The sequence below is a fragment of the Tyto alba genome, unplaced genomic scaffold, assembly GCF_018691265.1.
Source record: "Tyto alba isolate M040663 unplaced genomic scaffold, T.alba_DEE_v4.0 Super-Scaffold_23, whole genome shotgun sequence".
NCBI lineage: Eukaryota > Metazoa > Chordata > Aves > Strigiformes > Tytonidae > Tyto > Tyto alba.
The window spans coordinates 24995369-25013266 of record NW_024881297.1 but is presented as its reverse complement, the minus strand read 5'-3'; the positions used below and the strand labels follow the sequence as shown (position 1 = coordinate 25013266).

Below are 17898 nucleotides of genomic sequence, written 5' to 3'. Positions count from 1 at the left end.
ACACCCACAGTGCTTGATTGGGATTGGGACTGAGAAATTCTTGGCCTCTTGCCCATGCTCGATCAACTGGATTTCATTGCCTTGCCTGCTTGTGCTCAGTCACAGATGAAGACTCCCGTGCCCGCCAAGTCCATTTGGCATCTGTTACTCTGCATGCTGTAAAATAAGATGTAGAATTAGTGATTCTCTTGAGCAGGGCATCCCATTGAGGACCATGCCTGTGTGTGAGCTCTGTGCAATGGATTTTATATTTGAGTAACGGACTCAAGTTTTGTCAGCACTGTGAGCTGCAATGCAGAACAAGCACATCCAGGTGACAAAACATGAACAGCAGCCTTGCTACAGTGTCAGGAAAAGACAAAAATGGACGAATTTACCTTATTTCTCAGCATTCTTCTCTGCGGATATGCCCTCATATCTGACACATATTTGATTTCATATTAGTAGTCCCACTTTTTCCCTCTACTGGAGGCAATGACTTTCTTTTTTAACGTTTGACTACACAGGAACAAGTTATAGAGAATCTGGGGAGAAGATCCATGGTGGATACAGGTCTTTCTTGTTTCTAGCAAAAGCAAATTTTATTTACATTGTATTTTCATGAAGGGAGCAGCATATAATAATTATGGCAAATGTACTTTCCCAGTTAGTATATGAATGTGATGTAGAAATAAAAGGAAAATTCCTATTTTCTTTGGTACATGTCTATTAAATTTAATTTAAAATTGATCAAGTAAAAGGATGTTATAACTTGAGACTTCCAAAATTTGGAGTGTAACGCAGCTGATGTCTAGGAGGAGAAAAAACGTACTTGTAAAGTCAGTAAAGGTGTACTGATCTGGATCTCAAGCAGTGTAATTGAGCTCTTTTTCTTATGACCGTGTTTTCCGTGTTGGGCCCTATATGGGCTTTTAATACTGCCTTATAAGTGATTGCTGTTTAACTGCAAATTTTTTTTTTTTTTAATTTATGGAACTAGCCCCTTCGAGCTGATTATTTATATACTTTTCCACCTCCAGGTTGTACTCTTGGCTTTTTTTCTCCTTGAACTAAATCTGCTGGTCATGTTTTTTCCTTGAAATGTCTTAGTTCCAAGCTTTTTAAGGGTTTCAGTTTGTTAATTTCAGAGTAATTTCTGAAATAGTTGTTTTGTATAAGCAAGGCAGATGAACACAGAAACAACTTTCATAATTGTAGCTATCAGTGATACACAAAAACACAGTCAGGTTTTTATTTCTGAGCTTCACCCACAAATGTTCATTTTATTGGCTGAAAATTAAATCTTTATTATAGGAATGTATTATAATAATATAAGAAAATAGAAGGGGGTAGTTAAAATTATGAGGTCTATTGTTTTCTTTAATGAATGACCCTTTACAGGTGGCACATTAGAAGAAACACTGGTCCACTTCTTACTGGCTTCTGTTTCTGACAAGCTGGTTTTTTTAACCACTGTGTGGTAATTGGCAGTAATATACCCTTTCAAACCAATGAAAGAAACCAAAATATATGTCCCTGCTGTAAATGCCGATAGAATAACGTGTGAAAGGAAGCAGCATCTGTTTCTGCCAAAGCGAAATAATTTGTTTCAGCTTTTGTTCTGTTGCAGAAGTCAAAACTTGTACAAGAAGAATCTCTATGCAGAAGCGATAAGAGATGCCAGCAGCCGTGCTGACAATGAGAACGTGACACCTACTAGCAACAAGTCTCGGGTAACTATATTAATGTGGAGTGGAAAGGGAGGCAGGAAGGATCAAAGAGTGTTAGGGATCCACTTGAGATTATCCATCAAATAATTCACATCTTAAATATATTAAATAACTGCTAGAGTCATCAAATGCTTTGCTGTGAACCCTAGTTCATCTTACCTCATTGTTATCCCTCAAAGTTCACAGCTGCCTGGATGTATTGCAACCATTAGCCAGTGTTATTGTTAGCTTTGAACACAACAGTTGGGGAACTGTGTTCTAAATTAAGGAAATGGCAATGTGATGACATGGCATATCACAGAGTTATTTTCACAGGAAAGTATGCCCTGTGTAAAAAAGGCTTCTTGGAAGCCAAGTACTGTGTGCTACATGAGATGTTGAACTTTATTTGGAGGATTGATGAAATTAAATGTCTTTGTATTAGAGTCTGATGCCTTGTAAAGAAAAACAACCAGGATGTTTGGGAGGGAATTTAAAATACCAGTTTTGCACTGATGTAGGTAGAAATGTCATTTTTGAAGTTGCATCAGAGAATTTTGCCCCCTAAGATCTGATCTAGGGACCTGATTCTCACTGACATTAAAATGACATTACACTGCTAGGTGATTGCAATTGAAACTTGAAGTGACATAATTAGCACCTGTGGCTACTTCTGTGCCCAGTCTGAGGCTCCTTTCTCAGAATGGCATGACTTACCCTGAGAGCTTGTCTGCACACACATATTCAGCTCTGAATAAGATGCTCTAATGCAGATATTACCATACTTGTCCAGGTAGCATCACATTAGCTAAGCACCATACATTCTTCAAAACAAGCAGTTATGCCAGTGGAAAAGACTACTGGAAGAGTTTATACTTGTATGGGATTGACGATAAACTCTAGTGAAGCACATACCTTTTTGCTGGGGTAGACACACACATGTTTTTCTAGTATAGGTATTACTGCAAGATTTTAAAGCTCTCCACACCCAACTATATCTGGAAAGGTACAAGAACCATCTGCGTAGTAGTCATGGCCACAAAATAATTTGACTTTAAATGGCCTGAAGTTTGACTTTGATCTACATCTTTGAGTCCAGAAAGAGATGAGTTTTTTCTACTTGGGAGTCTGTTTGAGGGGTTGAGTATCATGGAATATTTATAGTGAAAATGCAAGGATTTTTAATCAACCCAAAGGTGGTCTTGTAAATGGTTTAGATTGAATGACAGGATTTGTGAGTGGGTAGCCACTGAAACACACTATCAAACATATGTTGGGAGTATTGAATTGACTTGACCCTGGTTATGACATATTGTTCCTTAGCTGGTCAACTGTATACTCTTGTGGACCTTTTCTTACCAGTGCCTTGTTCCTCCAGGTACTGTACAACAAATGTGCTGAATTGTGGCGATGTCATTATTTGTTCATGGCACAGACAAAAACCACAGCTTGCAAAATATCTGAGCCTGAGAAGATTATAAACATTTGTTGGGACTGAGAATGGCTCATTGCCTGGGAGCAGTGCTGTAGGAGGCCTGCAGCTCATCAGCTCTGTCCCCACCTGCTGTTGTCCCCACAGTTAATGCTAGTGGTCAATGACATTTTTGCTGAACACAGGAGTAATTAGACAGCTAAACAATGGACTGAATGAACAAAACCGAATCCAACTAACTCATCTATTACACACTTGTGTTAGATTTCATCATGCATTCTTGCCCTGGGAGGCATCAAATACATTAATAAAGTAATTTATTGCAAATACCTTGTTGCAGCCTGGAAGAGGAAATCACTGACCCTTTGCTAATTACTGCTGCTTACACAGTGATGAATTCCTGTGGTTTCATGCATGTGATTTTCTCTGTGCTGATGTAGCCACTGAGTGTTAAGATCACTGGGGCTTCATTCATGCATGCACTCAGGTTAGAAACTGTAGAGTTCCCACAAAGTGGCAGGAAGTTGTCCATTTCTGCTGTTCACCTAAAGTGGATTATTGGGGAGTTTTATGTGAAAAAAAAAAAAAAAAAGAGATTATGTTACATCAGGAACAAAAAACTCTATAGCTCCTCAACTCTTAAGGTACTTGGATAGGTTTTTGGGTGCTATTGATTTACACAGCATTAGTAATCTTAATGGAGGACTTTGTATCTGGACTGGATGATGTGTTATGCAGTAACTGTAAACAGCTCATGAAATTCACTCATTTTGTAGCCCACAGTGCCACTGTTCATTTCTGAGGTTGGGGAGAGGGAGTGCAAGGACTTTCTTGTTCTTGCCCATCTAGGTTAATGTAGAGGATAAGAAGCTTTTATGCCATTGCACATACCAAATGTTCAGTATCGTGATACTGAAACTATACCTATAAGTTGTCCAAGTGTCATTCACTTTTGCCTTTACTTCTATTCTACGAGGTGAGACTACATTTAGCAGCGGGTGTGCCTGGGTATTTCTTCACATTCATATTAGAGTTCCATAAGCCAGTCTAGGTTCATCCTAGGGATGTGTAAGCCTTGGTAAGCTTCTGCATATGCCTGGATTTTGATGATATTCTGAGACTTTTCATCCAGCAAGTGTTCTGCTTTCCACAGTCAAAGATATTTTGCAGAACGTTGTGTAGCTGAATCTCCTCTGGGGGTCTGTCACATGTGGGTTAGCAGCTGTAAGCCTACAGATTTTATGTAAATGAACTGATGCCTAAATAGTCACACCTGCTCCTTCTGTGATCTATCCACGTAAAACCACCGATTATCCACCTGGACCACTGAATCTGTCAGTTCTTCTGTTGGAACATCTTACTTACAGACATTTTTTCTTCTTCCATGACTCTGCTCTTTAAACATACCCCCCTTTACCAGGTTTCCCTCTTTCCCTCTATACTCTTTCAGTACCATGCTTCACATTGCTTTCCTCTATCCTGTTTTCTGTTTCTCCCCTGGTCTTTTCAGCACGTTCCCCCAGAGGGTTCCATCTTCTGCTTCGGCTGTGTCACTTCCAGCATCACCATGGGACGATGGAACTGTGCCCCCCGGGTGGTGCTGAGAGGAGGGAGGCTCACTTCGTTCCCTGAGTCTGACAGGGTTTCCTGCTGTCTGGTTGTGGGTCTCTTTAATACTTTAAAAGTGGCCCTCAGTACTATGGAGAGGGTTGATTTTCATGAAATTTTGTTCTTGCATCTGGAAAGATTGATTTGCAAGGCAAGAGAATGGGGTTTTCTTTACTAGACTGGGACTGTGCACTTTCAAAAAACCGGGGCTGTCATCAACTTTAATATTTAATTTTCTGCAGGGGAAGGGTCATCCCAGAAGTCAGAATGACCTTTTTCCCCCTGCTGTACTTGGAGTATGTGGCCCTTGTAGTTTGCCTCTTGGGTTTCAGAAAATAAGTTCATTTTATTAATTTGGGCTCTGTAAATTTTGTGCATATTGTATGTATTTGCAGTTTGCGGTTGTTAAGGAGTGTAACAGTTCTCTGGAGACTAAAGCGGTTGATCTAATTGAGTGTGAGACAGCAGATCCTCATCCTGCCTGCCCTTCAGAATATGGTGAGTAGAATTTGCTTCCTTATTAGATCTCTCCTCACCTTTGTACCAGCAGCTGATAGAGGAGACAGAGAAATCAAAATTATATTTCTGGCCTGTTTAAAGCTGCTGTGCACAGCAGAAGCCATGTTTATATTGCTGTGAAGAGACCATTCAGTCCTTCACTTTGCAGATTATTCATGAGAAATTGCACCACAACAGTGCTTTCATACTCATAAGTAGCCAGATGCTTCTTGTGATAGTAATAATATCAATTTTTTGCATTTATATACAACTTCATAGGAAGTGAAATTATGCCTATCATACTGATGGGGGATGTGTATCCATGGAACAATGTATTTTGACAGTCCTGCTTCATTCAGGCAGGATAACTGAAATGGTGTGAGGGGTCCAGGTCTCCCCAGAACTCTTTTGCCCTGCAGCAGCAACTGCCGTTCTCCTTTCTGTGTTAAACAAGGTGTTTGACTGCTTGGCGAGTGTTTGGTGCTTAAACAAAGATGAGATGAATGAAGGAGATGTGCCTCCCATCCCCGGTGCAAAGGCATCAGGGAGCACAGAAACACACAACAAGCTTCCATGGGCCCACATGTTACCAGCTGGACCACTCTGAGTTTTAGAAAATGCTGCCTTATAGATGGGAATTGAATCTCCTAACTGCTCAGATGGTGAGAACTGATGGAGAAACATTGGTATCTTTAACCATGTGTCTTAGTTACCATATTTACCTCCTAACTACAGAAGTTACTAGAGGGATCCGGTTTGCATCAGTCATTTGCAAAGACAAATGTTTGAGGATACTCGAATGGGCAGGCATCTTGCAAGATTTTCAAAATTGCCCGTTCTGTCCTTAGACACGTGTTGGGAAGTCACTTTGTTCATCGGAAAATATGCCTCACATTTACTTGGCTAGATTAATAGCGTGAACATGTGTAGAGCTGTATTGTCCAGTGAAGGAAGCCTGATGTTTCCCATTAGGAGACTCTGTTTTCATTTATGGTTTTATCAGATGCAGCTATTGGAACAGAAATTTCCCATGACAGGTGCCTAATTTTTTCCTAGTTGAAAATTTTAACAAAAGAAGTTCAACCATTTTAGACAAGATTGATAAATAATCTGATGTCTTTTCGAACATATTAGAGAAGGTTCTTACATCATGCCAGTTAACAATTCTAAAATCTTTTGACTTCGGAGCAGGGGCTTTCATTTTGCCAGGCAGGTAGTCTTCTTGTCATGGGCATGTTTTTTCATGTTCTTATGCATTAAAACAGAAAACCACGAACTTTGCCTAGGATAAGTAATATCTTAAAATCTGAAGCAAGTTCTTGATTTGCCTTTTTTTTTGTTCTTTTGACATGAGTTGGTTTTGTAATTTTCTGAACCTGATTCTGTGCTTCCTTTCATAGCTTTCCTCTCTCAGACTTGCCACTAGCTTTCTTTCAGCTTAGTCATTGCTAAGCTTCTCAAATGGCTTTCAGTAATCCATATCTGTTTTTCCCAGAGGAAGAACAGCCTATAACATATGACAAAGCAGCAGAGACTTTGGCAGAAGAGGAGAAGGAACAAGACTGTCGACAAGAGATTCCTGTTGGTGAGAAATTGCATCAGCCGATGGGGGCGGTGAAGGGCCCTCCTCAGGATCCCTGGAGCATCCAACCCCAGCCCCTGCTGCAAAGGGAGCCCTGCCAGCTCGCTCAGGCCAGCCTGCTGATGCAGCCAGACTAGAAGCAACCTGGGTTTGAGTGGGAAAAGGAGGAAGGATGAAGTCAGTAGAGAATGGGAACTCACGAAATACTGAAGCAACTTGCATTTTTTCATCAAAATCTACTTTAGGAAAAAAAAAAAAACACAAATCAAAACAGAACAGAGGAGTCCTTGCCACTCCTTTCCTGTCGTCTCTGCTTGGAAGAATTACTGTGAGCAATGTATTAGCAATGAGTACTCTATAAGTATCACTTTAAGGGTCACTGCTGCTAACTTCATTAACTACCTGCTACAAGGACACTGAGGGGAAAACAGACAAGTGGGTGATTTGTCAGAGATAAGTATTTTCTAATGGAGTTTGTTGCAAGTAGTGGTCTTTACGCATACCCAGATTCCAGAAACTGCCTAGGAAATGGGCCACAAGGACAACTGCAGAGAAACTGGAATGGAAGATGATGCAGCAAAATGAGTTAAAAATGAATCTTTTTATTAAAATATTGTTTATGGACAATTTAAACCTCTCCCCAGCACTGCTGTCAGGCCAGTGTAACTTCCTGGACTTTGCCAGAGATATTTTTGTATCTGCTTCTGTAAGTGAGCATCAAATGGGATCTTGCATTTCACAGGTTTGGTGGACTGGAGGATTGTTTGTGAGCATATGGTATTAATGATGGTCGCATCTATGAAGTGAGAAGTAACGTTTGAGGGGAAAGGTGATTCTTCCATTAAGTTTTCCAGTCTGCACTGGTCCTTCAGAGCATTACAGGATTGTTTCTGGACTGAGGCAGTGGGCCTGAGTCTGCTTTCAGCCCTGTCATTGCCTCACCAAAGTGTGTCTGGCAGCAAAACCTGGTCCATTATATAGCACTTAGTGCGGGGAAAGAAGTTCAGCCAGTTGCTGCTCCAAAAGAACGGGAGGAGTGGGACAAAAAAAATCTCAGTTTAGACTGGCTTACACATAACTGATTTGTGCTACCTGATAAAATCCATGGGAACAATTGGAAAACAGCACCAATTTTTCTTGTAACTGGTTTTCTAACACCTACAGTTCCCTTCCAGTTATTCACTAAGAACTAACTCACTTATAAAGATCTGTTGCACACAGAGTTGTAGCTTAGTTTATCATATAAAGTGATTTTCACCACTGGTGAAAGGCTGCTTTCAGGACATTTTGGAAGATATCTGAAAATCAGCTAGATTACTAAAAACGTTTTAATTTTTGGGGAACTCTCAGTCCTCTGTCTTTGAAGCCTACTACTGTAACTATCAGACACCTTCTTTTAACTTTGCTACAGTGCCCACCACTAGCATTCCTTGTAATTCATTAAATGGATAATAGTAGCAAATGTTACTAATTTGTGTGCTTACCATCCTGCTTTTTGTTTTTTTTTAGAATTCTCCCAGGAAGGTAGGGGATATTGTCACTTGATTACCATCTCTGTAGGCCAATCATGGGAAGGAGTTTTGAAAGGCTTCTTACCTCATGTCCAAAACAGTTACAGACTTGAGTAACTTTGCAGAGTCAGTTCTGATTTATGTTGGTGTAAACAGTAAGAACAGGTGTCTGAATTATGAAAATTATAATGCCCTGTTGTGTAGAGAGTTGTCACTTGTTTATCTTCTAAATTGATTTTTGCTGGTGGTTTTGAGTTGTTGAGTCTGTTTTCTAATCACATTGGTTTTGAATTCAGAATAAACTTATAAAATAGGTATTTCCAGAGGTTAGTTGGAACTAGTAGCAATGAAGACGCCTTCTCTTGTGTGCATGGCAACAAGGGTGCTTCCATGGAAAGAGAAGTGGTTGAGGAGAGTTGGCATACTAAACTGTGTACAGGAGAGGGCAACCACTGGGTTGAACCATTAGTATTTGGTAAACTTGATTTTAAGTTCAATATAATTTAATTTCATTAACATTGTTAAAGGCATCTAGTTTTGTTTCCCTCGTTTTTCCCAGTTCATCACTGATCTTGTGTATTTTGATGGGAAGAGAGTCCAGCTATAAGTCTCCGATTCAGTAAAGCATTTTATTTCCATGAGAGCTAGACAGTAAAATTACTTTGATCCCTGCACTTTCATTATCTCTGGTGAAATATGTTTGCGTGCTTAAAAAGCAAAGTGTTGTGTTAAATGACAGTCAACATTTAGTTGGTAGTTTCCTTAATGAAAGGAAATAAAGGTTTGTAACTTTGAATCTTAAACAAAGATGTTTCAGACTCTTTACAAATTAGTTTCATATTCTACCCTGTGTTTTGTTTACTTTGCTTTCCTCCAGTCTAAGGATCCAATTTTAAATTTGATAGTGTTCTTTACAGAATAAGATAGGAAAATCAAGCTGATATGTTTTTGTAATTAGGGTGTTCTGAGTTTTAAATGTTTCCTAAACTCAGCTCTAAACTCAAAATAATCTTTAGTATAAAGCCTTGAAATGATATTTCAACACAAATATAATATATTTGGTTTATTTGTATGTTTATAAAGTTATTGATTTATAAAATAAAATAAAAAAAGATCCTTGGTGTCCGTCTTGTTTTAAAAGAAGAGAATGCAAAATTTTAGTTTTAGTTAACCCATGTCATGTTTGTTGATAGCTCCACCGCTTTCATGCAGCTGCAGTGTGTAATGTGTTGGTGCAGCACGTGCAGATATCATGGGTTTTCATTCACTGCTTAGAGAATCTGTACTAATGAGGATTGTCTTGTGCAGCTCACAGGTAGGACCCAGATAAAATATGGTAAGTGTTTATTTATTATTTTAGTTATACATTCCTATAAACCAGTAGAAGTCATGTACTCCTCTTTGTGCACACTTAAATGGCTGTTATGAATGTTGCTACTCGTTTGTCTAGAAATATTATCCATGGCTTCACGAGATGTTTTTAAATTGGTCTCCAAGATGTTATTCTCAGGTGTTATACGTAGAACAGTTGAAGTCAAATGGTTGAATCCTTGGAGGTTCCTCATTTTTTTTTTTTTTGACTAACCTTTTTTCAGGTATGCCAAAAAAGCCCCCAAACTTTAAAAATTATTATACTTTCTGGATATGTAGCTAAGATGCCAAATCCTACTGGTATACTCTGACTTTTAAAAATGAAATTAATATTGTTATGTTAAGATGTAGAAGAGGGATTTAGAGCATAGGAGGAAAAACCTTGACAAGTCCAAAGTGAGAAAACTGTTGGGCAATTCTAAAGAGCAAGGGAGAAAATTAGTTTGTTTGGCGTAGTAAATCCTGACTTTATTGAAACTGACATTTCAATTCTCTAAAGCTATATTTTAATCGTAAACAAGTGAGGAAAGATCTATGCTCATTCATAATGGACATAAGCAATGCAATGGTTCCTAGTCTTAGGAATGCATGACATTTCTCATTTTAAGTCTCTTTTGCAGTCACTTGCAGCTTTGTAGAGGTTTATCTGTTCAGGCAAAAATTTTCCATCATAGTAATCTCTGTCAGGATGAAAATATTTCCAAAAAAACATTATAGGGAAAAAGTAAAAAATTATTCAGGGTGGGATTAGGGAAAGCCTCTGCCTTGTTACCATATATTGTGATTTTGTCTTATTTGAAGTCATTTTATCTCATGTTATTTCAGGGTGATGCCTACACTGTTCCATTAGTCTTCAGGACACACTTGGTGTTATTGCTTCGCTCTCTGATAACTTGCCATCTTTATCTCTGTGCATGTGAAAAGCAAAGATGTTAGTGGCATTAAAAACCTCCCCCAGAGCCCCAGGAATGCACCCCAAACACAATCTGCAAGGGTGATAGCCTAAGTTGGCTCATGTTCCTCTGATCTTTTATTGAGACTGCTGTTTAATGCCAGTTTTGATGTGGACCAGGAACAGCCAACTTTGTGAAGACCATTCATCATGGGATTAACTTTCAGGCACTCCTCAGTACTGAGGTGGACTAGACTCAGACCAATGACAAACCTTAGTCCCTTCTAACCAGCCTTTGAGGCCCTCAATATCATGTAATTTCAGGACTTCGGAACTTGACTTTTGAGGCAATGGCTGCAATAATCATCTGTAAAGATGCAGAAGCCCTTTTGTATTGGATCCCAGCCACTATCACATCTTCCTCTTCAAGCCTAGGTGTTACAACCAAAATATCTTCTCCCTGCCTACTTTTGTTATGGAGGGGATGGTTCCGACTTTTTTTGTTCCACTAGATTCAAACAGAAGCTAAACCAAAGCCTAGAAGCAATTTCTACACTTCATAGACGAAGACTCTGTAGTCTGGCAGCTGCCTTTTTTCCAGGTAAGGAAAAAAAATGTTAGGATATATCCCCAAGATTAATTTTTTAAGAACATGTGAGTCCTGGATGTTGTTCTTGCTCACACCCACTGCTGCATGACACTGTTGCCTTTCCAAGCATCCAGCTTTATACATGCACCTTCAGGAGCTTCAGTTCACAGACAGTCTTGTCCATGTCACCCCTAATCTGGCCCCGTCAGTCTGATGTTCACTGTATGATCGTTATGGGTTATGGGATCCTGTCTGCCAACCAGTTTTCAGTCCATGTAGCAATATTAGCCTTACCCACATGGCCTTTATCAAAACCAATTTGGTATGGTTTTAAAAGTCAGTCAAAGACACCATGTAAGGGAATTTCTCACTTTTATGTGAACAGCTACTGGAAACAGAGCAGCTGGAGTCCTGGTCCATTAATAAGTCACCTAGGTATTAATATGATGCAAACAATGAAAAAAGAATACTTAATAATTTATAAAAGAATTAGCTACTTGTGCCCATATAAAAAAGAGATTTATTTAAAAGAAAGAAAGAAAGAAAAAGCATTAATAGCTTCATAGTTTCATGACCCAGCAGTTTTTGTGCAGCTCTTGGCTTTTTATTGATTAAAGCCAGCAAGTTTTATGTGCTGTATTCATTCTACAGAACAATGTGCACATTTTAATGGACATGATCTTGGTTAATATTGATTGCACAAAACAATACATTTGCGTGTGATGTAATAAATACACAGTTGATATTTCATTAGTCTATTAACACTAGTTAGTCATAATGTTAAGAAGGTGTGCTAAATATAAATTTATCCTTTTTTTTCACTCAAGAAATAGAAATATTTAGTCTAGGTTTTTAACGGTCATTTTGCTGTTTATTTCTTGTTTGCAAAAGAAAGTTGGGCCCAGTTCTGTGCAGCCTTTGTGCAGTGTGCATGCCTGTAAATAATAATAAGAAACATGTATTTTAGATGGCTCTTGAAAGGTAGCCATTTTAAAAATAAATCAATAAGCTAAATATAGCCAGATGCTGGCTCACTGGAGATGAAAATCACTAATAATTATGGGAGATTCAAGGATCCCTACAGTATTCGTATGAAATAATAATAGAGTTCAAACTTATTTCCGCTGACCTTAGTGCTGCTCATTAAAGGTTTTAGCAGAGACCTGGCTACAGTTGCATTCATGAGAGGTGTTTGGAATTAAAATACAGATAAAAGGAAAAAGGTTAATCCAGGTCAAGGGAACAGAGCAAAACTGGGATTGCATAAGATTATAGTATCTTTCCTCATTTCTCCAATGGTCAAGAGCAGTTAGTTTTAAATAACACTCTTCTCTGCAGAATCTCCTAAATGAGAGCCTAAATATGGTATTAGCTGTCCATTTTTTGGCTTTGTCAGTATCCTTAATCACTCTACAATGATTTTTGACCTCTAAGAGTTTTGTTTGCCTAAACAGAGAAATGTGCTGAACACCACCTCCATGAGACCAAGATGTATAACAAAGCGCACCCTGCTGCTTGTTACATGATGCAGTCGTAATAGTTCCTTTCTCCTTTTTCATACGTAATAATCTGTATTGACTGTAGGAAGTACGACAAAACATACTATGATCCTATTTTCATAATTAGAGACTGAACCATGACCCCAGAGCTGAACATTATCAAATGCTGAGGCAGTTTGATCTGGACCTGATCAACATTGTGGCTGTATGTAATAATAAACCAAACCCTAAAAAACTTCATCCAGCCAGCAGGTCCCTACTCTTCCGCATCCCATAGAACATTCCCTCCAAATGCAAATGTAGAGCTTTGTGGCCGAGGATGCTGCCACATTCAAGAGTAGTAGTAAGCAATCAGGGGTTCTTGGTTCTGTTTCTCACTCCACTACACATGGGTGGCATCAGGCAAATAACTCATCAGGCCCTTGCAAGTTTCCTCCCCACTCAAAGGAAAAAAGGGATGGAAAGAAAAGAGAGAAGGATGCAAGAATTCCTACCTATATTCTAATAGCTTATAGTGTGGTGTGTTTTTAGATCTTTGAAAGAAATTCCCACAGAAGGGCTATTCTTATAAACAAAGCAAACATTAAAGTCAGTGAACTTGGAATCAAGCTGACTGAGATGTGCATTTCTTGCTGCTCCAGAGGCATATTAAGACCTGTTTGAAGTGGATGCAGCTTTAGCACAGTTGTTATTGTTGACTCAGTTTACACCAGATCTGAATTTAACTACACTCTCACATTATTATGTGTGAAGAGTGGGTACTGTACACCCTAACTCACTCTATTTTATTTTTGAGTGATGTTAACTAATCTTTCTTGGTAAATCTCTGCCTTTAGAGCCTGTTTGCCATAGAGTCCAACTTAAATCCTAAAACAGTTAAACTGTGCTAACCTTTTGTGTAGAGGTGAATTCACCCTCTGTTTATATGTGTAATGATAAGCAGATCCAGATCTAAGATTTTAGAAACGCTTTATAGAACAGAAGTACTGAAGCTCTGCATCAGGAGGCTTCAATAACCAAAACACAGGTATGTTTGCCTCAGTGTATATTTTAGGATGAAGGGAGCATTAGAAGCATTCGAATGTATTGGTGCAAGGTCTTTTGATCTACAGTAACACACAGCGTGCAGTGTGAAGTCTGGTTCAAGAGTCTTTTCAATTAAAGATTTCAGCCAAACCCACAGTGTGTAAGCTGGGGTATGCGAATGTGCTGTATACCACCCAGCTTGCTATAAGCAAAGGAGGGAAAGATGGCTGGGTTCTTTAAACAGTTAGACCTAACAAATGACTCGTTTTGAAGTCTTAGGAAAGAATGTGTGCTAGAGTGCACTAATACTGGCAAACAACAGAAGAGAAACGGATACGGCCAAAAGTTGGCAGATCTTCTCTTGGAATGTAAAGGGGGAAGAAAAAAGAAGCCAAGAATAAAAAGGTTAGGTGTTATTCTTTCCACATGTGTTTACAGAAAAGGGATAGATTTCACGTTTCACCTTTTTCCAGTTTAATGTGTATTTTTTCTTCTGGTTTGGTTTTTCTACTTTTTTTCACCATCCATTGTTCTATTGCAGGTCATTCATCCTCACTTTTAGATGGCTTTGTAACCCAGGTAGTATCCCTCTGCTTTCCATCTGAAAAATCAGAGGGTCATATTTAGTACACTTCTAAGCATTTGCATTTACCCTCCATGCTGTGTGCATAGATAACGAGCATCCACAGTCTGCTTCTTCAAAAACATAAAAACCAAACAAATGCCTAGAAGGACAGGAAGCATCTTAAATGACAGTGGCTGGCAGGTTCCAAATCTCCTCATCATAAAAATAAGAATGAAATAGGGAATTTGTTTATTCTGAAAATGGCCTAGAAGAGGGAGAGGGAATGAAGAAACAGTGGTTAAAGGCAATGGTTCACCAGAGCAGGCCTTCCTGAACACAAATCTAGATAATCTCTCATATGACATAAATTAATGTAAACTCTTCTTTTCAGACCTCTCCTTCCATTATTTCCATGTGTGAAACTATAATTTCTCATAGTTCTCATTTTGAGGTTCTTTTGTATGTGTGTTTGTGTGTTTCTGTCTTTACATTAGCACATGGTGGATTAATTTCAGGATTTAATAGAACAGATTATGTTATTATACTAATGGACAATGGATATATCCAAGAAATACATGAAGCTGGATGTAGTGTCCAGGGGAACTAAGCTCTTTCCAAGGTTCAGGGTCTCACTCTTGCCCCAGCCTGTGGATGAATGTAGTCTGTGCCACCTCTGTGGGTTCAGGTCAGTGGCTCTGGTCCAGGGCAGTGATCCATTGAGCCGGCAACCTGTATTCACTCTGGATTGTACTTTACACATGTGCCCACTGCTGCACTCAAGCTAATAGGGAACATAGATCAAATATCCACACTCTTCTGTTGGTTATCTACCTGAACTTGTACCTACTTACCATATACTGTTTGTCTTACTAAGTGACCACCCAGGCTCATTGAAAAACACAGATTTATGTAGGAAGACCATGTGTCTTCTTCACCACCATGGCTAAGAAGCAATACCAATTTACACTTTGTCAAGTAGGAACTTTAGATATTCACAGAAATGTGTAACTTAATTTAACATTTTCCGTCCTATTAGGTGAAAGGAACACAACAGTGAACTGCTTCAGTATTTCAGATGTTGGATGGATGTGGCATCCATCTACTGGTACTCTGAGCTGTAGCATAGATTTTTCTTTAAAACTCTAAAACGTAAATATTTTTGTGAGTGTATGATTTGTCATCTTGGTTGATGGATAGAGAATTGATAGTAAGTTTGCAGTAGCATCTCCCTCTTTTTGAACCATATATAATCAGTGTTGTGAAACCTGAGAGGCCAGGTAAATGTATGCAAGATTTCCAGTCACTGCTCCAGTCCTGCAGGGTATGAGGCTTTCAACTTGTTTGGTTTGTTTTTTGATTTGGTTTGGTTTGTTTTTTTTCCTTCAGAACGTTCTGAAAAATTTTTTCTTGCAGCACTTTGCAGATCATAAGAGTTTGGCTAAGCTTCAGAGAAGAGTCATGTGAATATATAAGATCATAGCTGAAAGGAGCATGTCCAGGTTCCCTTTAGGTATCTGGTGTATGCCACTGAAGCCCCTGGTTTTGTAGAACTCTCAATTTGCTTTTAGATTTGAAGAGTGCTTTAATTCATTAAACTTTCTTCTTATACTTTAAAACTCCATATATTTTATTGGGAAGGGTTTGGTGGTCTAATTTTTAATCAAACTCCTATCTGAGGGCATGCCTCAGCTGTAGGAGCAGAGAAAAACCTCAGAAAAAAAAAGATTGAAATGAATGAGCAAATGCTAGGTATACACTAGAGCAATCACAAAGCCCCCACAAATGAAAATGCATTTATTTACTAGCAAAACTGATCAATTGAAAATTATTAAATGTTGCATTCAAAACTGTCTGCCCAACATTAATTCAACCACTTCGTTTATGTGCACTATATTAATTTATTTTCTTTGCTCCTATGGATTTTGGCTTCATTCATGAACAAAACATTTTAGAACATATTTACACTAAAAAATTATTTTGGTGCTCAATCCTGATTGAATTTTACCATTAAAATCCCTATTGTGATTTTAGAGAAAGGAAGCATTAAATTAATTTAAACAGAGTCTTAGAAAGTATTAAACCATATTCAGATAGAGCTTGGGTTTGGAAGTTGAGTTCAAACGTGTCTGATTCACAACTTTAACACCATTGTGTAAACTGTTAGCAATGGTGTTCTGTGTTGTTTCTTTGTCTTGCTTTACTGTCTCTGCTCAGGTTGCTCCAACAGAAAGCTTCAAAGGAATTGCCCTTGGTATGCCACCTAACTCCAAACCCGTATGCCTGTTGTACTTAGCTTTCAGCAGGGGCAATGAGGCTTTTGTAGAACCTGTTTGTGTCTGAGTTGCAAAAGTTAAATGCAATGAGTTTAGGAAGGGATGGAGTTCCATCCCAAACTGTGAATTTCCTGACTTCTGATTAAAACCAGATGCTTGGTACTGTTATAACATCAAATTCTATTTGTGAATACAGCAATATTTTATTTCATAAATGTTTGCTTTACAACAAATCTAATGGGAATTGTAAAGTAGTACCTGACAATGTCAATGTTTAAATGTCCCAGAGTAACATACTAAAACAATAGCAATTCTTTGCTCATGACACAGCTGAGGTGCAAATCCATATGCTGATACCCTCTGTAAAATGTGTCAGATGGAAGAAAGAAACACAGTCTCTAGGGACAATATTTCAGAGCTAAATGCAGTCTCTTATGGGAGGTCTTTACAGATCGATTTCTCAGGGCTATGAAAAATAAATGTAAACATTCTTGCAAAAGTCTGTCAGCATTTATGGCTTTGCATTATGTATAACTTCTGTCCATTCATGGCAGGAGGAAACACCACAGTGTGTCATACAGACTTTTCTACATTGCATGCTAAATATTACATCGATGTGTCAATGGGATTTCAAAGAAAAATTTGTCCAGCTCAATGTTTTCTTTCTTGGAAAGAATTAACTGCACATCCACATCTTTCTCCAATAGGAAAATCCCATGTAAAGCATTTTTTCTTTTTTTTTTTTTCTCCTTCTCACAACCCCCCGCCCCCTCCGCCCAGTCTCCCCATGCTCTGGGAAGGTATGCAGCCACATAGCAAGAAAAGCAAAAGCACTGAGATGCACTCCCAGCCACTAAGTGGTGGAGCCACCCTGGCAGCTGTCAGTCCAGTTGCTGTTCCCCCTGCCTGACCTGCTCATGCCAGTGCCAGACCCAGTGGCTTGTATAGGAGATAAGGAGGCATTGGTTGCGTCAAGGCTGCTTGAGCTGGGTGCCTCAAGTTTTCACCTTATATTGCATTTTATAGCAGAGGAAACTGTTGCCTCTGGGAGAAGGAAAGGGCTGGACCTACTCTACAAAGAGGGGTCAGAGTGGCATGAGGAGTGGCTTGTGACTGAAACAGCTGTACTGGCAAAAATTCCTCATGGGAATGCATATACACAGATTAAATTTTCCTTTAACTGGGGCTGGCAGTGAGGTGTGGTGCAAACCTGGCTTTCTTTGTCCACCTTTCCTTTTCACCCTTTCTCAGGAGCCGCTTTGTCTGCTTTCATTGATGTTTCCCAAAACCCAGTGTGAACACAAGCATATGAAGGCAGATTTCAAACCCACAAGCAGGGCACCATGTAAGCAGCAGATTTAAGA

The 17898-nt window shown here is 39.0% G+C and overlaps 1 protein-coding gene across 2 annotated transcripts in view; it reads left to right on the top strand.

Moving 5' to 3' along the window:
• The window catches only part of EGF (epidermal growth factor), a 61350-nt gene extending 51996 nt beyond the window's left edge, over nt 1-9354 (top strand). For both annotated transcript variants that reach the window (XM_032997832.2, XM_032997830.2), the window contains 3 exons: nt 1610-1712; nt 5124-5226; nt 6722-9354. In XM_032997832.2, the coding sequence (XP_032853723.2) occupies nt 1610-1712; nt 5124-5226; nt 6722-6945 (430 nt within the window). In that variant the 3' untranslated portion in view covers nt 6946-9354. The remainder of the gene's footprint in view (nt 1-1609; nt 1713-5123; nt 5227-6721) is intronic.
• The last annotated feature ends 8544 nt before the right edge of the window (nt 9355-17898 follow it).